General features: G+C 44.0%; 1 protein-coding gene and 1 long non-coding RNA gene across 5 annotated transcripts in view; one reads left to right on the top strand and one right to left on the bottom strand.

Moving 5' to 3' along the window:
* Positions 1-116: 116 nt before the first annotated feature.
* The window catches only part of RAB3GAP1 (RAB3 GTPase activating protein catalytic subunit 1), a 70,025-nt gene continuing 53,071 nt past the window's right edge, over positions 117-17,070 (bottom strand). For 2 of the 4 annotated variants that reach the window (XM_075933289.2, XM_075933287.2), the window contains 7 exons: positions 16,569-16,796; positions 15,212-15,308; positions 15,028-15,131; positions 14,776-14,891; positions 11,268-11,370; positions 2,235-2,255; positions 117-1,549 (listed from right to left, as the gene is read on the bottom strand). In XM_075933289.2, coding sequence (XP_075789404.2) covers positions 1,307-1,549; positions 2,235-2,255; positions 11,268-11,370; positions 14,776-14,891; positions 15,028-15,131; positions 15,212-15,308; positions 16,569-16,796 — 912 coding nt within the window. In that variant the 3' untranslated portion in view covers positions 117-1,306. Of the gene's footprint in view, positions 1,550-2,234; positions 2,256-11,267; positions 11,371-14,775; positions 14,892-15,027; positions 15,132-15,211; positions 15,309-16,568; positions 16,797-17,070 lie in introns of those variants that run through there. The other 2 variants (XM_075933288.2, XR_012905137.2) reach the window with 2 other exon arrangements.
* LOC142830156 (uncharacterized) lies at positions 1,545-7,490 on the top strand. The gene is made up of 3 exons (XR_012905139.2): positions 1,545-3,974; positions 4,540-4,655; positions 5,924-7,490. It is a non-coding gene; the product is annotated as an uncharacterized LOC142830156 (long non-coding RNA).

Below are 17,070 nucleotides of genomic sequence, written 5' to 3'. Positions count from 1 at the left end.
CAACACCACTATAATCCTTTGATTCAGACAAAAACAAGCTATTGCTTAAAATAAGCCTTTGTGTTAAAAGTACACTGTTTGCATGGTATTTTACAAAGTCAACATATAGCATGTGATTTATGTGTTTCATAATATTTTTATTACCAGAACAATATGAACATAAATGCATGGTATACACTATGTGGCGTCAAGAGGCATCTATAAGCATCAATAAGTTGCTTAAGTAATTAATCATCATTTACATAAAGTTTTGGCCCAGTTGTCTCACCTTTAAGGTATTGCTACACTAGCTGTGAGCATACTTCTTAACATGAATAGACAGCCATATTAGTTCTGCTTCAGCAACCTCACTTTAAAAAAAAAAATAAATAAATAAAAAAAGTGGTGTGGCCATAATGGCTACAGTTAGCCACCCAAATTCAAACTCAGGGCCTCAAGACTGATCATACTTTGGCAGCTAGCCTGAGGCACCATCATCCCCCATTGCTACTCTTAGCACAATAGCTGAAGCATAGCTAACATGTGGCTGTCTACAGTACACTTGTAGGCATGATCCCTTCCAACACAGGGAGACATAAAAGCTTGAAAACTTTAAATGACAAATTTAAGGCTATTTGACCCTTTTTTTTAAGATTTAATACCCTGCTATAGCCAAAAATATCTATGTAAGTGCTTCAGAGAAAAAGACGTATGTAATGCATATAATCCAGGACTTCTTTCAGACAAATACTGCATGTTTAAGAGTTTAGCACAAGATAGAATCTTCTCTAGATACATTTTGCTTAAAGTAATAGTATTTTAAAACCAGCCATTGGAATTCAGTGAAAAGGTCACCAAAAATATCCAGAATTTAAGATTATATTTTATATGATAATAAATAACTATTTTAATGTTCACACTTCAAATAGGCTGCCTAACACCAGGACTACATTAAGAATTGAAAAGCAGCACATACTGTACTATAAATTCAACATGAAGTACTTGTAAAAAGCCCAGAGAAATGTCCATTGTTAAACTAATGCAAACAAGTACAACTTTTTGGATAGAGGGGAGATTTCTAGACAGAAGAAGAAGAAGAAATGTTTAAACGTATAGAGCTGTCCCAAATACCAGATTGATGCAGGAATCACTCTGAGATGCTGGTTCGACTCATTAGGGAAAAGTTATTCTTTAGCATAATTATTCCAGTATTATCCTTCCTCTCTTTGTCCACAGACTGGCATGGTCCATAGCATTTATTTCCATGGAAAGAGAGAAATAGTGTTCCACTTGCAGAGACGTACAAGAGAACCTAAAGCCAGTGACATCAGAAGAATGTTGTATCAGATGAAAAGGCACCAGCAAGTCGAAAATCCTCTTTTGTGATTACACTGTACATTCGCTGAGGCAGTGGTTTAGAGTAAGGTGCAGGTCGAGGTACAGTCATGCGTAAAATGAGCTCACGGCCTGCAGGTGGTGGGAAATCTGCAACTGCTCCTAAATTCAGTCTCCGTTCATCTGATGAGCCAGACCTCTTCAGTTCTTCATCAAGTGGAATCATTGTGGCAACCTTAAACGGAACCAGAAGCTTTGCTTAAGGCTAGGTTATCCTTAAAACTAGAACATCAAATTATTTTCAAAAACAAAATGTGGTAATTTACACATTGAAAGGCTACCGGCAGACACAAAGTAAGACCCAGGGGCCCAGAAGTCTACACAGTAATGAAACAGCCTGAGCCATACCAGCTGGCAATTTTTCTTTGCTGTGTGGTTATACCAAATGAGAACTCTCTGCAGTATGTCACGATTTTTACTGGCCAAGTAGTAGGATTACTTTGGTCTATCATAGCAGGGCAAATTAAATAAAGACAAACAAGTGCTACTGTATACTGCTGTCCCAACCAGTGAACAACAGGCTTATGTTTAGTTTAAGGCAATATCCACAGTATTTCTAACAACCATCAATAGGATACACTGTGAAAAGTCATAAATAACTGACTTCATAAACAATTAACTTCTCATAATTAAACTTCATTTGATGAGTTCTTCAGTGTTTTTACAAACTGTTTTTTCACAGCTTGTTAAGCTTCAAAAATCTATGGATAAGCAGTAACCAGTTTGAAAGAGGGGGAGAGAGAATATTTTTTAAGATATATGTACAAATCATATCATGCTGTTCTATATTTACTCTATTCTTTATACCCTTACATGAAGGTAGGAAGATGAGCAGGAAACAAGGGACAAAAGCTAGTTACCTCATCAGAAGATTCAGTCATCTTGAGAAGGGATGAGAAGAGAACCAGTGATGAAAGATAGAAACAAATGCACGTCAGAGATTTTAGGATTGTTTTAAAGACAGCACATACTGAATTCAAGAGTTTGTTCAGAGAGTTATGACAAACATATACTTTGAGAACACAACACATGTAACACAACGTATATATGCAGGAGTCCAGAATCAGAAGAGAGGGTTACTCACCTTGTGCAGTAAAGAAGGTTCTTTGAGATGGTTGTCCCTTTGGGTGCTCCAGCTTAAGATGCTTGGGCGCTGCTGCATGCCTAGTTGGAAATTTATGGAAGCAGTGCCCCCCCCGGTAGGCTGTGAATGTGGAGCAGACAACATGCACGGTGCCACTACTATGCATGCGCAGCCACAGTCCCCTCCGTTTCTTTTCTGCTATAGAAGCAATAACATCCAAAGTAGAAGGAAGGAAGGGCAGGTGGTGGAGCACCCACAGGGACAACCCTCTCAAAGAACCTCCATTACTGCACAAGGTGAGTAACCCTCTCCTCTTCTTCGAGGAGTGTCCCTGTAGGTACTCCACGTTAGGTGGCTACGGAGCAATGATCGGAGGCGGGTGCTTCAACTAATCAGTAACCTGGGCTGTGGTCAGAATGACATACCCATCCCAGGGTACTAGATTTGGGCAAGTATCAACAACGTCTGGCAAATATGTGGGAGGAAGACCACATCACAGATCTGCAAACGTCCACAAGAGGCATGTTACTGAGCTAGGCTGTAGAAGCCGCCATGGCCCTCATGGAATGTGCACATAATTGCAATGGAGAATATTGCTTAAAGGTGGAGTAGGCCAGCCAGATGCAGTACAGGGATCTCTGTTCGTATCCACTGCAGAGTCTAGGTGTTCTGCAGATTCCCCTTGCCCTGTCCAAGTAAAAGGAAATTGTTCTGTACACATCGTGCGAGTGCCACATAGCCTCTTTAGCGCTGGCATAAGGCTTTGGAAAAAGAAGGGTAGTATTTATAGGTTCTTTGCAGTGGAAAGAGATGGAAACCTTTGGCAAAAAACTTTGGGCGTGGTCTCAGAACCACTTTTTCTTTATAGAATACCATGAAGAATGGATCAGCCATTAGAGCACCAATTTCACTCACTCTCCTAGCCAATGTAACAACCACCAATAGGGCCACTTTCATGGAAAGGTGGAGCATGGAGCATGTCTCTATGGATTCGAATGGCCTACAGGTGAGGGCCCAAAGTACTAAATTGAGGTCCCAGGCTTAGACTGCAGGTTTGACAGGCAGCAAAGTGTTTTGCATGCCCTTAAGGAAGCACTTGGTTGTCGGATGGGCAAAAACCGATTTCTTGTCAGTGGGTTAATGAAAGGCTGTTATATCTGCGAGGTGAACCTTAAATTAACTATATGAAACACCCAAGTGTTTTAGGTCTAGAAGGTATTCAAGAACATCCAAAAGTGGCATCGTCGATGGGTTCTCACATGCTTTTGTTCGGCCCAAAGGGAGAATCTATGCCATTTACACAGGTAAGCTTTCCTGGTTGTTGATCAATGGCTGTTCAGGGAAGTTTGCTTAATTTGATCAGTGAATGCTGTTTCTATTGAGGAGAACCACTGAAGAACCATGCCCAGAGGTGAAGAATCTGGAGGGATGGATGGCGGTCGTGCCCACCCTGCTGCTTGAGAAGATGGGGAAGCAGCAGTTGATGCCATGGCGTCCTACTGAACACTTGTAGCAGGTAGGTGTACCAAGTTTGCTGTGGCAAGGCTGGGACAATAGGAATTACTGAAGTCGTGTATGCCCTTATTCTGTTGACTACCTGGTGAAGGAGCGGGCTTGGAGGAAACACATATAGGAGATATGCACTACAGAATATTGTGAATGCGTCCCCCAGAGAGCACAAGCCGATGCCCGTACGGGAACTGTATTGTGGACTCTGTGTTGGTACTGGTTGCAAACAAGTCCACTGTTGGGAACCCCCATTGACTGAAAGCCTGTTGTAGAATATTGGAGTCCATTTACCATTTGTGATTGGAGTTCAACTTTCTGCTTAGACTGTCCACAGTAAGATTGTCCTTGCCCAGAAGATAAAAGGCTTGTATGCGAACTTTGAGTGCAATGCACCGTGTCCACAGGTGGACAGCCTCCCAGCATAAGTGGTGAGACCTGGCACCACCCTGCCTGATGTAATAAACTGTGGTCTGGTTGTCCGTAAAAATTTGCACTGTGTCATTGCATATGAAATTAAGGAAATGTTGGCATGAGTAAAATCCTGCCCTGAGTTGTTTTATGTTTATGTGCAGGGCGGACTCTTGCAGGGGCCAGTGACCCTAATTGTGAGAGGGCCCAAATGCGTCCCCCACTCCAAGGAGAGAAGCCTCCATCATGATGAACATCACTGGGGGATGTCTCTGGAAAGGTACTCCACCACACACATTTTTTTTGGGTCTGCCCACCAGTCTAGCAATCGCTTGATTTTCTTTGGAATTGAGACTAGCTTATTGATATTGTTGTAACAATGTCGGTATACGGTCTTTAGCCACTGCTGCATGGGCCTCATGTATAGCCTAGCATGGAGCACTACTGATGTGGCTACTGCCATATGACCTAGTAACTGGAGACAGGTCCTAGCTGGAACTTGTGGGCTGATTTGGAGCAGTGCAATAAGGTCATTGATGGACTGGATTCTCAATTGTGGGAAGGAGGCTACAGCCCGAATACAGTTGAGGTGATAAACTTCATTGTCTGGGATGGTTGTAGTTTGCACTTGGATAAATTTATCTGCAGCCCAATGATCTGGATTAGATCCCTGGTAAGCAAGGCTGCGTTGTGGGCTTCCTGACTCACGGTTGCTCATCATCAGGTAATTGTCAAGGTAGGGGAATATAGATATCCCCTTTTTATGGAGATGCAAGGCAACCACCATGAGCACCTTTGAGAAGACCCTTGAAGCTGTGAAGAGTCGGAACAGCAGCACTCTGTATTGGAAATGGGCATTGCCCAATGCAAATCTTAGGTATTTCCAATGCGCTAGATAGATGGATACATGAAAATATGCATCCTGGAAATCAAAAGTAAATAACCAGTCCCCTGTGTTTAAGGGTGGGACTACAGTGGATAGGCTGATCATCTTGAACTGCTGGGGTCGTATTTGATGGTTGAGCCTTCTGAGATTGAGAATTGGTCTCTATTCCCCCTGATTTCTTTGTTGTGAGGAAGTAATGAGAGTAGCATCCTTTGTCCCTGTAGTGATCAGGTACAGGTTCTATGGCTCCTAGGCAGAATAAATGTTTAATCTCTTGGAGTAGGATGCTCTAGTGAGATGGGTCCCTGAAGAGGGACAGGGAAGGTGGGCGGGGGAAAAAGGGATAGAAGACAAAGGGATAGCATATTCCGCCCTTTACGACGTACAGTACCCACTTGTCAGTTGTGATGGAAGACCATTGAGGGTAGAAAGGTAGGAGGTGCTGGTCTGAGGTTGCCTTTAACAAGGAGGTGTTATCAGACTCTTGACCTAACCTTCAAAAATTTTGCCTTGAGGTTTAGGTCTGGGCAGTAGAGGGCTGGTCAGGAGTCTGCCTCGATCTAGTTTGGTGTTGCCTACTATTATCAAAATACCTCTGGGCCTGAGAGAAAAGAGAAGGTAGTATTGTGTAAAATACCTGCCCTGTTTGTGTTTTGTTGCAGGGACATGGATGCCAACCATCTTCAGTGTAGCCCGTGAATCCTTGAGGGAATGGAGTGATGCCTCAATGGTGTCTGTGAACAGTTTGGTGCCCTGGGAAAGAAAGTCCTCAACCGTAACCATGTGGAGGAATATGCCTTCTTACCCATGAGGTCTAAGCACTTCCACTCATCATACGGCATGTTTCTAGCTGCGTTCTGTTTTCTCCTATGGTTGACCACATCCACCACTAAAGAATTAGGAGGCAGGTGGGAAAACAGGAAATTGGCACCCTGTGGTACAACACAATTTATAGTCAGATTTCTTGCAGATCAGTGGGATCGTGGCTGGTGTCTGCCAGATCACCATGAAAGGATCCATCAACACCAGGTGCATCAGTAGGGGCAGCTTAGCAGATGGGGAACATGTAGTATGCTGGTCAGCTTATGTTGCATTTTGTGGAGGCTAACCAAGGAGACCTCCAAAACATCCGCCTCCCTTTTGTGTAGCTTCTAGAATGAGCGGAAGTAATCTCCCACCATAGGAGGAGGGGGCATTAAGTGTTATCAGGGGAGGACGATGACATGTGAGTTGCAGAGTGAGAAGACATGGAAGAGTCCTCATCGCTCAAGGCTAGCTCATCTTCCTCTTAGTAGGCTGATCTGTCCAGAGATGGCAGGGAGATGGCGCCAATGGAGTTGGCTAAGGCTGTACCAGCTGAGGCTGATTTGGCCTTTGCTTTTGTTGGTGCCAAAGCGGGCTCAGACAGTTTCAGTGGCGCCAATTTGGACTTAGGCTTTTCAGGAGCCCTGGTGCCCAGTCTTTCAACCCGCGGGAATGGTCGGTGCTTGGCAGTCTCAATACTTCACTGTCCAGTGCCCTGGTAGAGATCGGCGCAGGAGGTATTCTGGATGCTTACCCCCATTTCTTTGAGGGGGAGTCACCCTTACTTGGCGAGTGAGATCTCTTTTGCTCAGAGGAAGAGTCCCTGGTGCTCAAACCCGCCAGAGCCACCTTCTCAGACATGGAGAGGGCTGCCGAGGCGGGGGTAGAGCAGTGTTTCTCAACCTATTTTTTTTTAAATAAAGTACCCCTTTAAAAACAAAAGTACCCCCAGTTCCTACAGTTTTCAGACACAAATTTTTTCTACACATTTGTTTAAACAACTTAATCATAGCCGGGCAGGCGATGAAATTTTTGGGTGCAAAAAGTATGTAATACATAATAAATGTAGTACATAATAAAACACTGTAAAACTTAAAATAAAAATTCAGTTTTCTCCAAATTTCAGTTGTGTTGACGTACCGCCCTCCCCAGACTTCTCTAGAGTACCTCTAAGGGTACTCGTACCACTGGTTGAGAAACACTGTGTCCAAGGCTGGCTTCACCATATTCTCCAGAGAGAGGTTTAAGTTGCGCGTGTGGGCCATTAACTGCTTACAGTGTTGGCACTGAGTGGTAGTGTGCGTCTGTCCCAGGCATTGTACACACTGAGTGCCCATCAGAGACAAGAACTGAGAGTCTGCAGAAGAGGAAGCATTGGAATCTCGGGGGGGGGGGGGGGGGGAATTTTGCTAAGGCAAAAAACTGCATTAACAACAATAAAATATTTAAAAAAAAAAGAGAGACATAACAATTAACAAAGTAGAAAAACTACTACTACTAACTGAACAATATAACACTACTAACAACAAGAACAAGATAAAGTTTGAAAAGCTTGAGAGCAACTGTGGTTCCAAGTGATGCCAGCAGCGGTAGAGAAGGAAATGAGGGGACAGTTGGCTGCACATGTGCAGGAGTAGCATTGCACATCCCATCTGCTCCGCATGCGCAGCCTACCAGAGGGCATTGCGACCTTAAATCTCTGACTAGGCATGTAGCAGTGTCCAAGTACCTAAGGTGGAACACCCATGGGGACACTCCTCGAAGAACAACTTAGTAAATACACTGTGTCAAAGTTCTATTTACCCAACAAGTAGCTGGCGAAATTATTTTTGGAAATTAAACTTGCTATTTAATAGCAAACTAAATTTTTGTCCCATCAATAATAACTATTATGTTTCAACTGCTAACATCCCCCCCTCACACAGGAAGATAAGAGTTGGGAGGTAGCTTTGAATATTTCTGCCTGAAAGAAGTCAAAGCTTGAAATCAACATACATCTTCAACACTAAAACTTTGCTCTTAATCAGAAGTCTACCAGCAGCGCAAAGCACACATTACAGCATATGTGCATGCATTGTAGCCATATTGCATTTTGCAACATTATATATAGGTGGGACTTTCTGAAAGAAAAAAATTTTAAATAAAAGAAAGAAAACATTGTAAAAGTGAAAAAATACAGGATGTGATAGTGTTACAGTTGTTACATCTACAGCAGAATTCAGCTGTATAAGGAAAATTAGATGCAATGATGTTAAAGTCCTTTTATCAAACCTCAGTCTGTTGACAGATTAAAAAATAAATCTCTAAATTAGTAAGAGCCCAGCTCACTGCATAAAAAAAATCTTTCAATTATTAGCTAATTAACACAAAAAAGTATTTGAGAATAAACACAAAACATCTGCTATACTTCCCCTCTCTGACTTCAGGAGAAAAGTTAAAATTGCCATAGCTTACAAGATTTGGTGATGCTGAATACTTGGTAGCAAAGCTAAAGAAGAATCAAAACAAAAGCGGATGCTTATCAATTAACAGCGCTGGTTACACTCCGTGAAGCCTTATCCCGAGAAGCCAGGCATGCAAGGACTGCCACTCCCGGAGAGGAGCGTCACTGTGGCAGTAGAGCCTCCTCAGAGCCAGACCGGCAGGGGCTGGCAGCCCCACTCACAGAAAGGCTTTGCTAAATTAAGCTTTATGCTGCAGACCCCACAGTGCAGATAACTGTATAACGGCTAAGATTTTCACAGTTACAGGCAGTCCCCAGGTTACGTACAAGATAGGGACTGTAGGTTTGTTCTTAAGTTGAATCTGTATGTAAGTCGGAACTGGCGTCAGCCACTGCTGAAACTGATCAGTTTCAACCGCGGCTGAATCTGGACGCCAGTTCTGACTTACATACAGATTCAACTTAAGAAACCCAGGTGTCCCCAAGTCAGCTGCTGCTGAAACTGATCAGCGGCTGATTCCAGGAAGCCTGGGGAAGAGCAACTCTGCCTCGGGCTTCCTGTAGTCAGCCGCTGGTCAGTTGCAGCAGCGGCTGACTTGGGGACGCCTGGGGCAGAGCAGCTGGGGTGCTGCTGGGTTGCTCCAGTAGCGGGGCTCCTCGGCGGCTGAATCAGGATGCCTGGGGCAGAGCAGCTGGGGTGCTGCCGGGTTGGTCCGGAGCAGCGCTGCGGGACCAACCCGGCAGCCCCCAGCTGCTCTACCCCAGGGGTAGGCAAGAAAAGCCTGGTCTAGTGGGGGGGGGGGGGCACTAGCTGCACCCCCCCCCCCTCCAGCAGACAAGGGAGACGGGGGTGGCGGGACCGCCCAAGTCCTCCACGGCTTTGCTCCGTCTCCCTGGTCTGCTGACCTAGAAGACGCGGAGCAAAGCCGCAGAGCACGCAGACAGCGGGACAGTCCAGGCGCGCCGCGGCTGTCCCACTGCTGGCGTGCTCCAAGGCTTTTCTCCCCGTCTCCCTGCAGACCAGGGAGACGGGGAGCAGCTTTTCTCGCCCCGGAGGACGGGGGCGGCGGACCGCGGCGCATCTGGGCGTCCCGCCGCTCCCGTCCTCTGGGGCGAGAAAAGCCCCGTTCATAACTGCGGATCCGCGTAACTCGGGGACTGCCTGTACTCCATTACACTATTTTTAACATCCCTAGTGTATCCCTGCGTTTTTTTTTTTTTTAAATGGAAGATGTTTAGAAGGAACTTTAGCATCAGAAGAGTCACAGGAAGCTTAGTATCTGTTCTATATGGGGTATGCACTAGGGATGTAAGAATACCAGTTAATCTGTTAAATGTTATGTTTTACCTGACCAGTTAACCATTCTCATTCCTAGTATGCTCAACAAAAAACTAAGTGATACACACTGGAGAAGATCTGACAGTTTATATACAAAGAAGCTAGTAAGGCTCTCCAGATGGCAACACTGCATGGAATTTCGCCACTTGGCCAAGTCAATAAAAATCCTGACATGAAAAAAAATAAGCTAGGAATAGGTTACAAATATCAAGGTGCAATTGCACCTTGCAGCACACTGCAAATATAATTGGTCATGTGCAAGAAGCAGTTTCATTAGTCTCAATACAAATATTTCATGTTGTTTTATAATTGAATTCAAGGAGGAGACACCTTTGGACTGCAATGATGCAAAAAAGTTCTACATTAATGAAACTGAAAAATTCTATACAATCTTGAATTTTGTGAAACGTCTGCCAAGAGAATTCACTATCACTGTAATAATTCAGTGGTCACAACTGTCCTCAGAATACTGAATAAGATCACATTTTTAGGTCATTATATTTAAAAAACCATTACACCACGTGAGCAAAAAAAGAAAGCAATGTGAAATGAATGACCGTATCATAACTAAAAAAAAGTCACTAACGGAGATGGAGAGGAAAGTAGCAAAGGGGGCAACTGCTCCAGGGCCCAGAGACTTAAAGGAGGCCACTGCTCCCAGCCACCACTACTGCTACTAAAAATAGTAGCAGGTTACCTATCAGACCTACTCCATGTATGTACTGAGTCATCTCCACTTCTTTCATTGACAAAAATACATACATCTGTACTGATTTTTGTCTGTTAAGCACTGTAAAGCCAATACGGCTACAGGAGAGAGAATGGGGCTCTTCATTCTTCTGTATCAACACAAGAACGGTCACAAATATTTCTGAGGGAAACTTTGCATTGTAAATATTATGCAAAGTCTCAATCAGAAATATTTGTGCCAATTTATTGAGACAACAGAATTGCAGAAAAGTCACAAGCAGATTTTGGCTGCAAAACCTGTAATACCAATGATAAAATAAAATAAAAAGTTTTAACTCAGAATCCAGATTTACAGTGCTTGAAGTAGAAAAAAAAACTTTATAAACTGAGCACATTTGATTTGGAAAGATAGATACAAATGTAAAATTGCACAATGGCATTGTTAAATCATATTTCAAAGTGAGCCTCACTTAAAGGTCACTTTATATGCCTATCTACACAGCTGCATCCAGTCTTATAACATCCTATGCCTTTTGTTCTCCTTTCGCCATGTAGTTAAAGTTATACTATTGCCAAAATTGTCTTCCCTGGAAGAAAAAGAATTTCCATGCATTTTTACAAAAATTCAAGCCTATTTATAGGTAGAAGAAATCAGCATCATATGGAGACTTGTTGTTTCACACTGTCTAAATTAAAGTGATCAAAGAATCAGTAAAAAATTCCAGCTTACCCTCTGGGCATTCAAAAATAACTTGTGGATGATACTACCAGCAGGTCCTCTTCCTGCACCAATGACCGATACTTCTGGCTGTTCCAAAAGAGAATTTACAAACCTAGAAGTACAAAATAATGCAAAGGAGGAAAAAGTGAGCATCCAAATTTAAACTATATCAATTTCTAATTATTTTCACATGAAATCTCCAATGACAAAAAACTCCCCCATCTAGCTTGAGTGAACAAACAGTTTTAGCACCAAGAGCACTGTTAGTTCTCCTGGGCCAATACTGTGCCAGTGTGTGCATGCATAATCCATGCATTGTGCATATTTTTCTTTTTTCGCAGACAACAGTTTCTGCCAGAAAGTTGCAGAAGTTCCATTTTTTGCGTACTTGACGGTGTTGTAGTGCTAGAACAGAGCAGCTGGACCTGGCCAGGTAAGGAAGGGAAAGGAAAGAGTTGGTAGTGCCTTGTTCGTGCTTGTTAGGCCAGATCAAGAGACGGGATATGAGGAGACAGATAGCATGGAACTGCTGGGGAGTCACAGGCAGGGCCTCATAAGAGCTAGTGGAGGAAGACCAACTGGGGCAACAGCTGAATGTGAGTTGAGGCCCAGAGGTAAAGGATACGCAGGGCCACATAGGGATGAGTGGAAAGGGTGTGTGAGTGAGGACAGAGGATCATGTGGACAGGATATGCACATAGGGTTAGGGGCAGATATGTCTGACTGAACTGGAGAGGCTAGAGAGCAGCCAGGGCCTGCATGGAGGAAGCTCCTTAACAATCCCTCCCCATCGCCCCTCACCCTCCAAAAAAATCTGTTTCATGCCTTTTCCCACCTACACCTAAGAATCCTTCAAGATAACTCCCAGGCTCCTTCCAAGCAACTACTTCCCTCTCCCTCAGTTACCCCTAACTCCCCCAAGCCTTTGCATTGCTTCTAAGGGGTGTGGAAAATACACTTCTGTACTGCGGTGTAAATGGTTTGTTACTCAGAGTTCTGTATTAATAAGCCTTGTAAGAAATCTGTCAAAAAAAAAAAATCCAGATTTTTTGTTGTCTGTATTGTTATAGACATACCTGCTGACAGGTTGTTTTTTTTTAAATAAGTCACCAAAATAATTGAAACTGGTACGATTATACGGGCAGTCCCCGAGTTACACGGATCCAACTTATGTCGGATCCGCAGTTACGAACGGGGTTTGCTGCCCGTCTCCCTGATCTACTGGAGACCAGCAGACCAGAGAGACGGGAAGCAAAGCCTCTGAGGACGCCAGCAGCGGGACAGCCGCGGCACGTCTGGGCTGTCCGCTGCCCGCGTGCTCCGCGGCTTTGCTCCACGTCTCCCCAGACCAGGGAGACAGGGAGCAAAGCCGGGGAGCACGCCGGCAGCGGACAGCCTGGACGCGCCGCGGCTGTCCCGCTGCCCGCGTGTTCCGCGGCTTTGCTCCCCGTCTCCCTGGTCTGCTGGTCTCCAGCAGACCAGGGAAGACGCGGAGCAAAGCCACGGAGGACCCGGGCGGCGGGACCGCGTTGCGTCTCGGTCCCCCGCCCGTGTCTCCCTGGTCTGCTGGGAGAAGGGGGGGAGGGGAGGCGCAGCTAGTACGCCGCCTCCCTCCCCCCCCCCCCCCCAGCAGTCCATGCTTTTCTCCGGACGCCTGTGGTAGAGCAGCTGAGGCGCTGCCGGTTGGTCCCGCAGCGCCGCTCTGGGCGCTACTGGACCAACCCGGCAGCACCCCAGCTGCTCTGCCCCAGGCATCCTGATTCAGCCGCTGCTGGTCAGTTTCAGCAGCAGCTGAATCAGGACGCCTGGGGCAGAGCAGCTGGGGTGCTGGTGGATTGGTCCAGTAGCACCGAGGAGCGGCGCTACTGGAGCAACCCAGCAGCACCCCAGCTGCTCTGCCCCAAGCGTCCCCAAGTCAGCTGCTGCTGAAACTGACCAACGCTGAGTACAGGAAACCCGAGGCAGAGTTGCTCTGCCCCAGGCTTCCTGGAATCAGCCGCTGATCAGTTTCAGCAGCAGCTGACTTGGGGACGCCTGGGGTTCTTAAGTTGAATCTGTATGTAAGTCGGAACTGGCATCCAGATTCAGCCTGTTGAAACTGATCAGAGGCTGATTCCAGGAAGCCCGGGGCAGAGCAACTCTGCCTTGGGCTTCATGTAGTCAGCCGCTGGTCAGTTTCAGCAGCAGCTGAACCTGGACGCCAGTTCCGACTTACATACAGATTCAACTTAAGAACAAACCTACAGTCCCTATCTTGTACGTAACCCGGGGACTGCCTGTATTGTCTTATTTTGACAAAATATGCAGAATTTTGAGAGACAGAATTCCCTTAGGGATATATTAGGAAGACATACATTCAGAATTACATCTTTATGTACATTTTAGAAGCTTACTATTTTTCCAGTATTATACGTAACATTGCATTACTAATCTTAATTCTTAGATCCCTCATATGTGGTATACACATCTGTCCCTCCCAGTCTTTCACTACTTTCCCCAAGAGGGACTGCAGTTCTTACTTCCATTCCTAATCCCTCTCCCAGAGCTAGAAAAGGCATCCTCTCTTGTGCTTACTCATATCCTGTGTGCTGACTTTTTAACTGTCTTATATTGTAAGAGTTTATTGGCTCTTAGCCACCACTGGCAAATGTATCCAATCCTCCCCCAGCTGGCTCCCAATTTCAGGAAGAATCAAGAATCCAGAGTTGGTAGAAGTGAGCACATTAAGACCACCGGATGGAAATTGGAATTTCTAGTAGAGAGATGTGGAGTTAATGAAGAAAAGCTCATCCGAAGAGTCTCAACACCAACAGTGAAGAAACCACCTAATCCTTGCACAGCAACCACCTTAGCTCTAAGAATTAACCTATTCCAATACAGTATTTAACTTTAATATTAACATCTTAAGCCAAACTAAGGAATAAATAGTTCACCACCACTGTATGGTGGTCAACAGAAAAAAAAATCTGCTTAACTGGCTATGACTATAGTGCATCAATACGGCACTTCATATTAATAAGCAGAGTAACTAGAAAAACAGTTCTTTTGGATATTAAATTCTACATAATACAGAGGACAGAAATAAAGAAGAAGACCTGGCTCTTATATAAAATTTCCCATCAGTAGTTCTCAAACAGCATAGTCCCATTTGTGATCTTTCACACACACAAGATAAGCTATAGACTGAACACTAGATACTCATCACATTTATATAAAACATTTTAATAAAATTGACTTAAGTCCACATCACATAATATTTTTCAAGAGATAGATAGATTACATTGGCCATCCCAAATGTGTACGACAGGAACGCCCCAGAAATTTTTCCAGCCAAAAAAAGAGTTATAAAGGTCATTATTCTTTGAAGTTTCTTTCATGTGTGGTGATATACTGCATGCAGTTTGTTGGGGATCTGCATATTATTATTCCTCACCATCACTTCTCTAAGATGTGGAACCTAGAAAAATACTGGGAGAAGCACCAAAGTGAGTAAACTATTTAATAAAGTATCAATCACCTTTCCAGATCTTCTTTTTCCGCTTCCTGCTCACATTTCTCTATCCCAAATTTTGCTTTCAGTGACCTTGCCCTGGCAATGGTAGCTTCCGCACTCATAATCTGAGCAATGATCTCCTGCATAAGGGTGATTTTTATTTTGAATGAAGGGAAAAGGAGAGAAAGAAAAAAAACCATCAGCATTGTAAACCCACTCTATGTTCAGTACTAAGATCTGCAAAGTTTCTATTCCTGGCTAACTTGAGACACTTACTTCCAATTTTTTGTCCTCTGGGTTTGGAAATCTTAAAACTTTACTGGAATGAGATATTATCTGTTTAATAATCTTCTTAACTGAAGAGATATCTTCCAGCATTTCTAAAAAGAACACAACTTTAGTCATAGTATCATCACTGCTCTTAAAAATCATTTGTATTACTTTATTATATGTTATTTACCTTCTTCCTTTACCTTTAGTACAGCTGCATGGATAATACAAGGCAAAAGATGCCTTGCAAGGTCAGCTGGTTTCTGAACTGCAAGATAGTGAAGCACCTATGGTATATCAAAAAATGAATACCTTAATGACAAAATTCATTTTGCAAAAATAAGATTAATGGTGATTGAGCACTAGTGGTTAAATTAGAAAAATGGAACATTAAGCTGCACTCCACCCATTGCAACATTAATAAGATAGATACATGAATCACCAAAGTATGCTATGATGTTATTAAGCCTCACACACTGCCTATTAAGCCACGCAGGGGCTCAGATTTGCAACAGAGAGAAATTCCTCTCTCCAGTCCCCAAAGCTTCCATGGCCAGGAGAGAGGCACCTCTCTCACCAGACCTAGTACTGGAGATGCCACAGCCAGGGAACAACGCAGAACTGCAGAGGCACCAGTCCCAACTCGGTGCTGTCCCAGAGCTCCTGTGGCCATAGGAGAGGCATCCCTTCTTTGGCCCCATCCAGCCTACTCTCGACCTTGCTCTGGCTGGGAGACAGGCTTCTCTCCCCAAGCCATGTCCGCTGGAGCTGCCGTGACCATGGAGAGGCACCTCTCACAAGGCCCCAAGCTGCTGTGAGGAGACAGAGCTGGGAGTAGTCCTCTCCTTCCACAGCAACCTAAACCCTTAATCGGCAGCAGAAACCCGCCTCTCCCCGCCATCCCTAGCCAGGGCCCTAGCCCCAAACTGATCCCCTTCCTGCACCCTGAATCCCTCATCACCAGCCCCAGCCCAGAGTCTATATTTTCAGTGGGAGCACTCACCCTCCTGCACTCTAACCCCCTGCCCCAGTCCTTGGCTCCATCCCCATCACACACCGTCTGTTTGTGGAATGACTTCTGTTATGTAATACATCACCTCCATATTGGTGGGCATAACATATTAGAAGGAACAACAGATGGGACTTAAATTTTTCTCATCTATAATTTGTGATTCTAAGGAAATTAAGTAAAGAAAGAAAATACAAATAATAAAAGTTTCAAGAAACTAAAGCACTGAACTAATCAAAGTCTTTGTTTCATTTATTAGAAATGCAAGTAAGTCCAAAAGTAATACAACTTACCAAGTTATTGCTGGGCATGTTTTCAAATAGCAAATGCATTATTTATTTAAATTTCAAAAAGTCATTCTAAGAACAGTTATACCATAGCAAAAAAGTAGTCTGCAACATTCAAATTAGCATTTTGAGTAATGCTATGGCATTTAAGTAGCACTGTTTAAGGAGAATAAACTTAAAATGTAGTGCAATTACAAATTACTGATGAAATCTTTCAGGATAGACAGAACAGACTACCATACCACATTTACCTTCTCAGCCTCTCTGGTGTCATCAAACAGTCGCCTTTGCCTCCGGGCTGGAACTGGTTTTGCCGTTTCCCACGCCTCTACCCACATGTTACTAGGAATCTTCATTCGGGCACTCAGTTCACCCTTAAGTACTCTATTTCCCTTTTCATCAACCACTTCCTCTTCAATATAATCTCTAGGAGAGTACCACCTTACAAAATCCTCCAGACAACAACCAGGGTTAGCTGCCTAAAATGGAAGAATAGAATAAGACAAAATATTTGTTTGTATACAATCTAGTAAGCAAGACAATGTGGTTTAGTGGCCTGAGCCAAGCACTATGAGCCAAGAATTCCCAAGTTCTAGTAACAAATCACTAGCTCATTGTGTGAACGCTAGAAAAAAAAAAAAAAGAGACTAGAAAAGCACTGAACATTCACTTTATTAAATGGTACACAACAACAGGGAAAAATATCAATCACAATGAAAAATGCGCATCCTTTTACTCATACAAATCAGTACA

The sequence above is a fragment of the Pelodiscus sinensis genome, chromosome 7 (assembly GCF_052426305.1).
Source record: "Pelodiscus sinensis isolate ZL-2025 chromosome 7, ASM5242630v1, whole genome shotgun sequence".
Lineage (NCBI taxonomy): Eukaryota > Metazoa > Chordata > Testudines > Trionychidae > Pelodiscus > Pelodiscus sinensis.
Note: the sequence above shows the minus strand (reverse complement) of the source record. Positions and strands in the feature narration are given on the sequence as shown.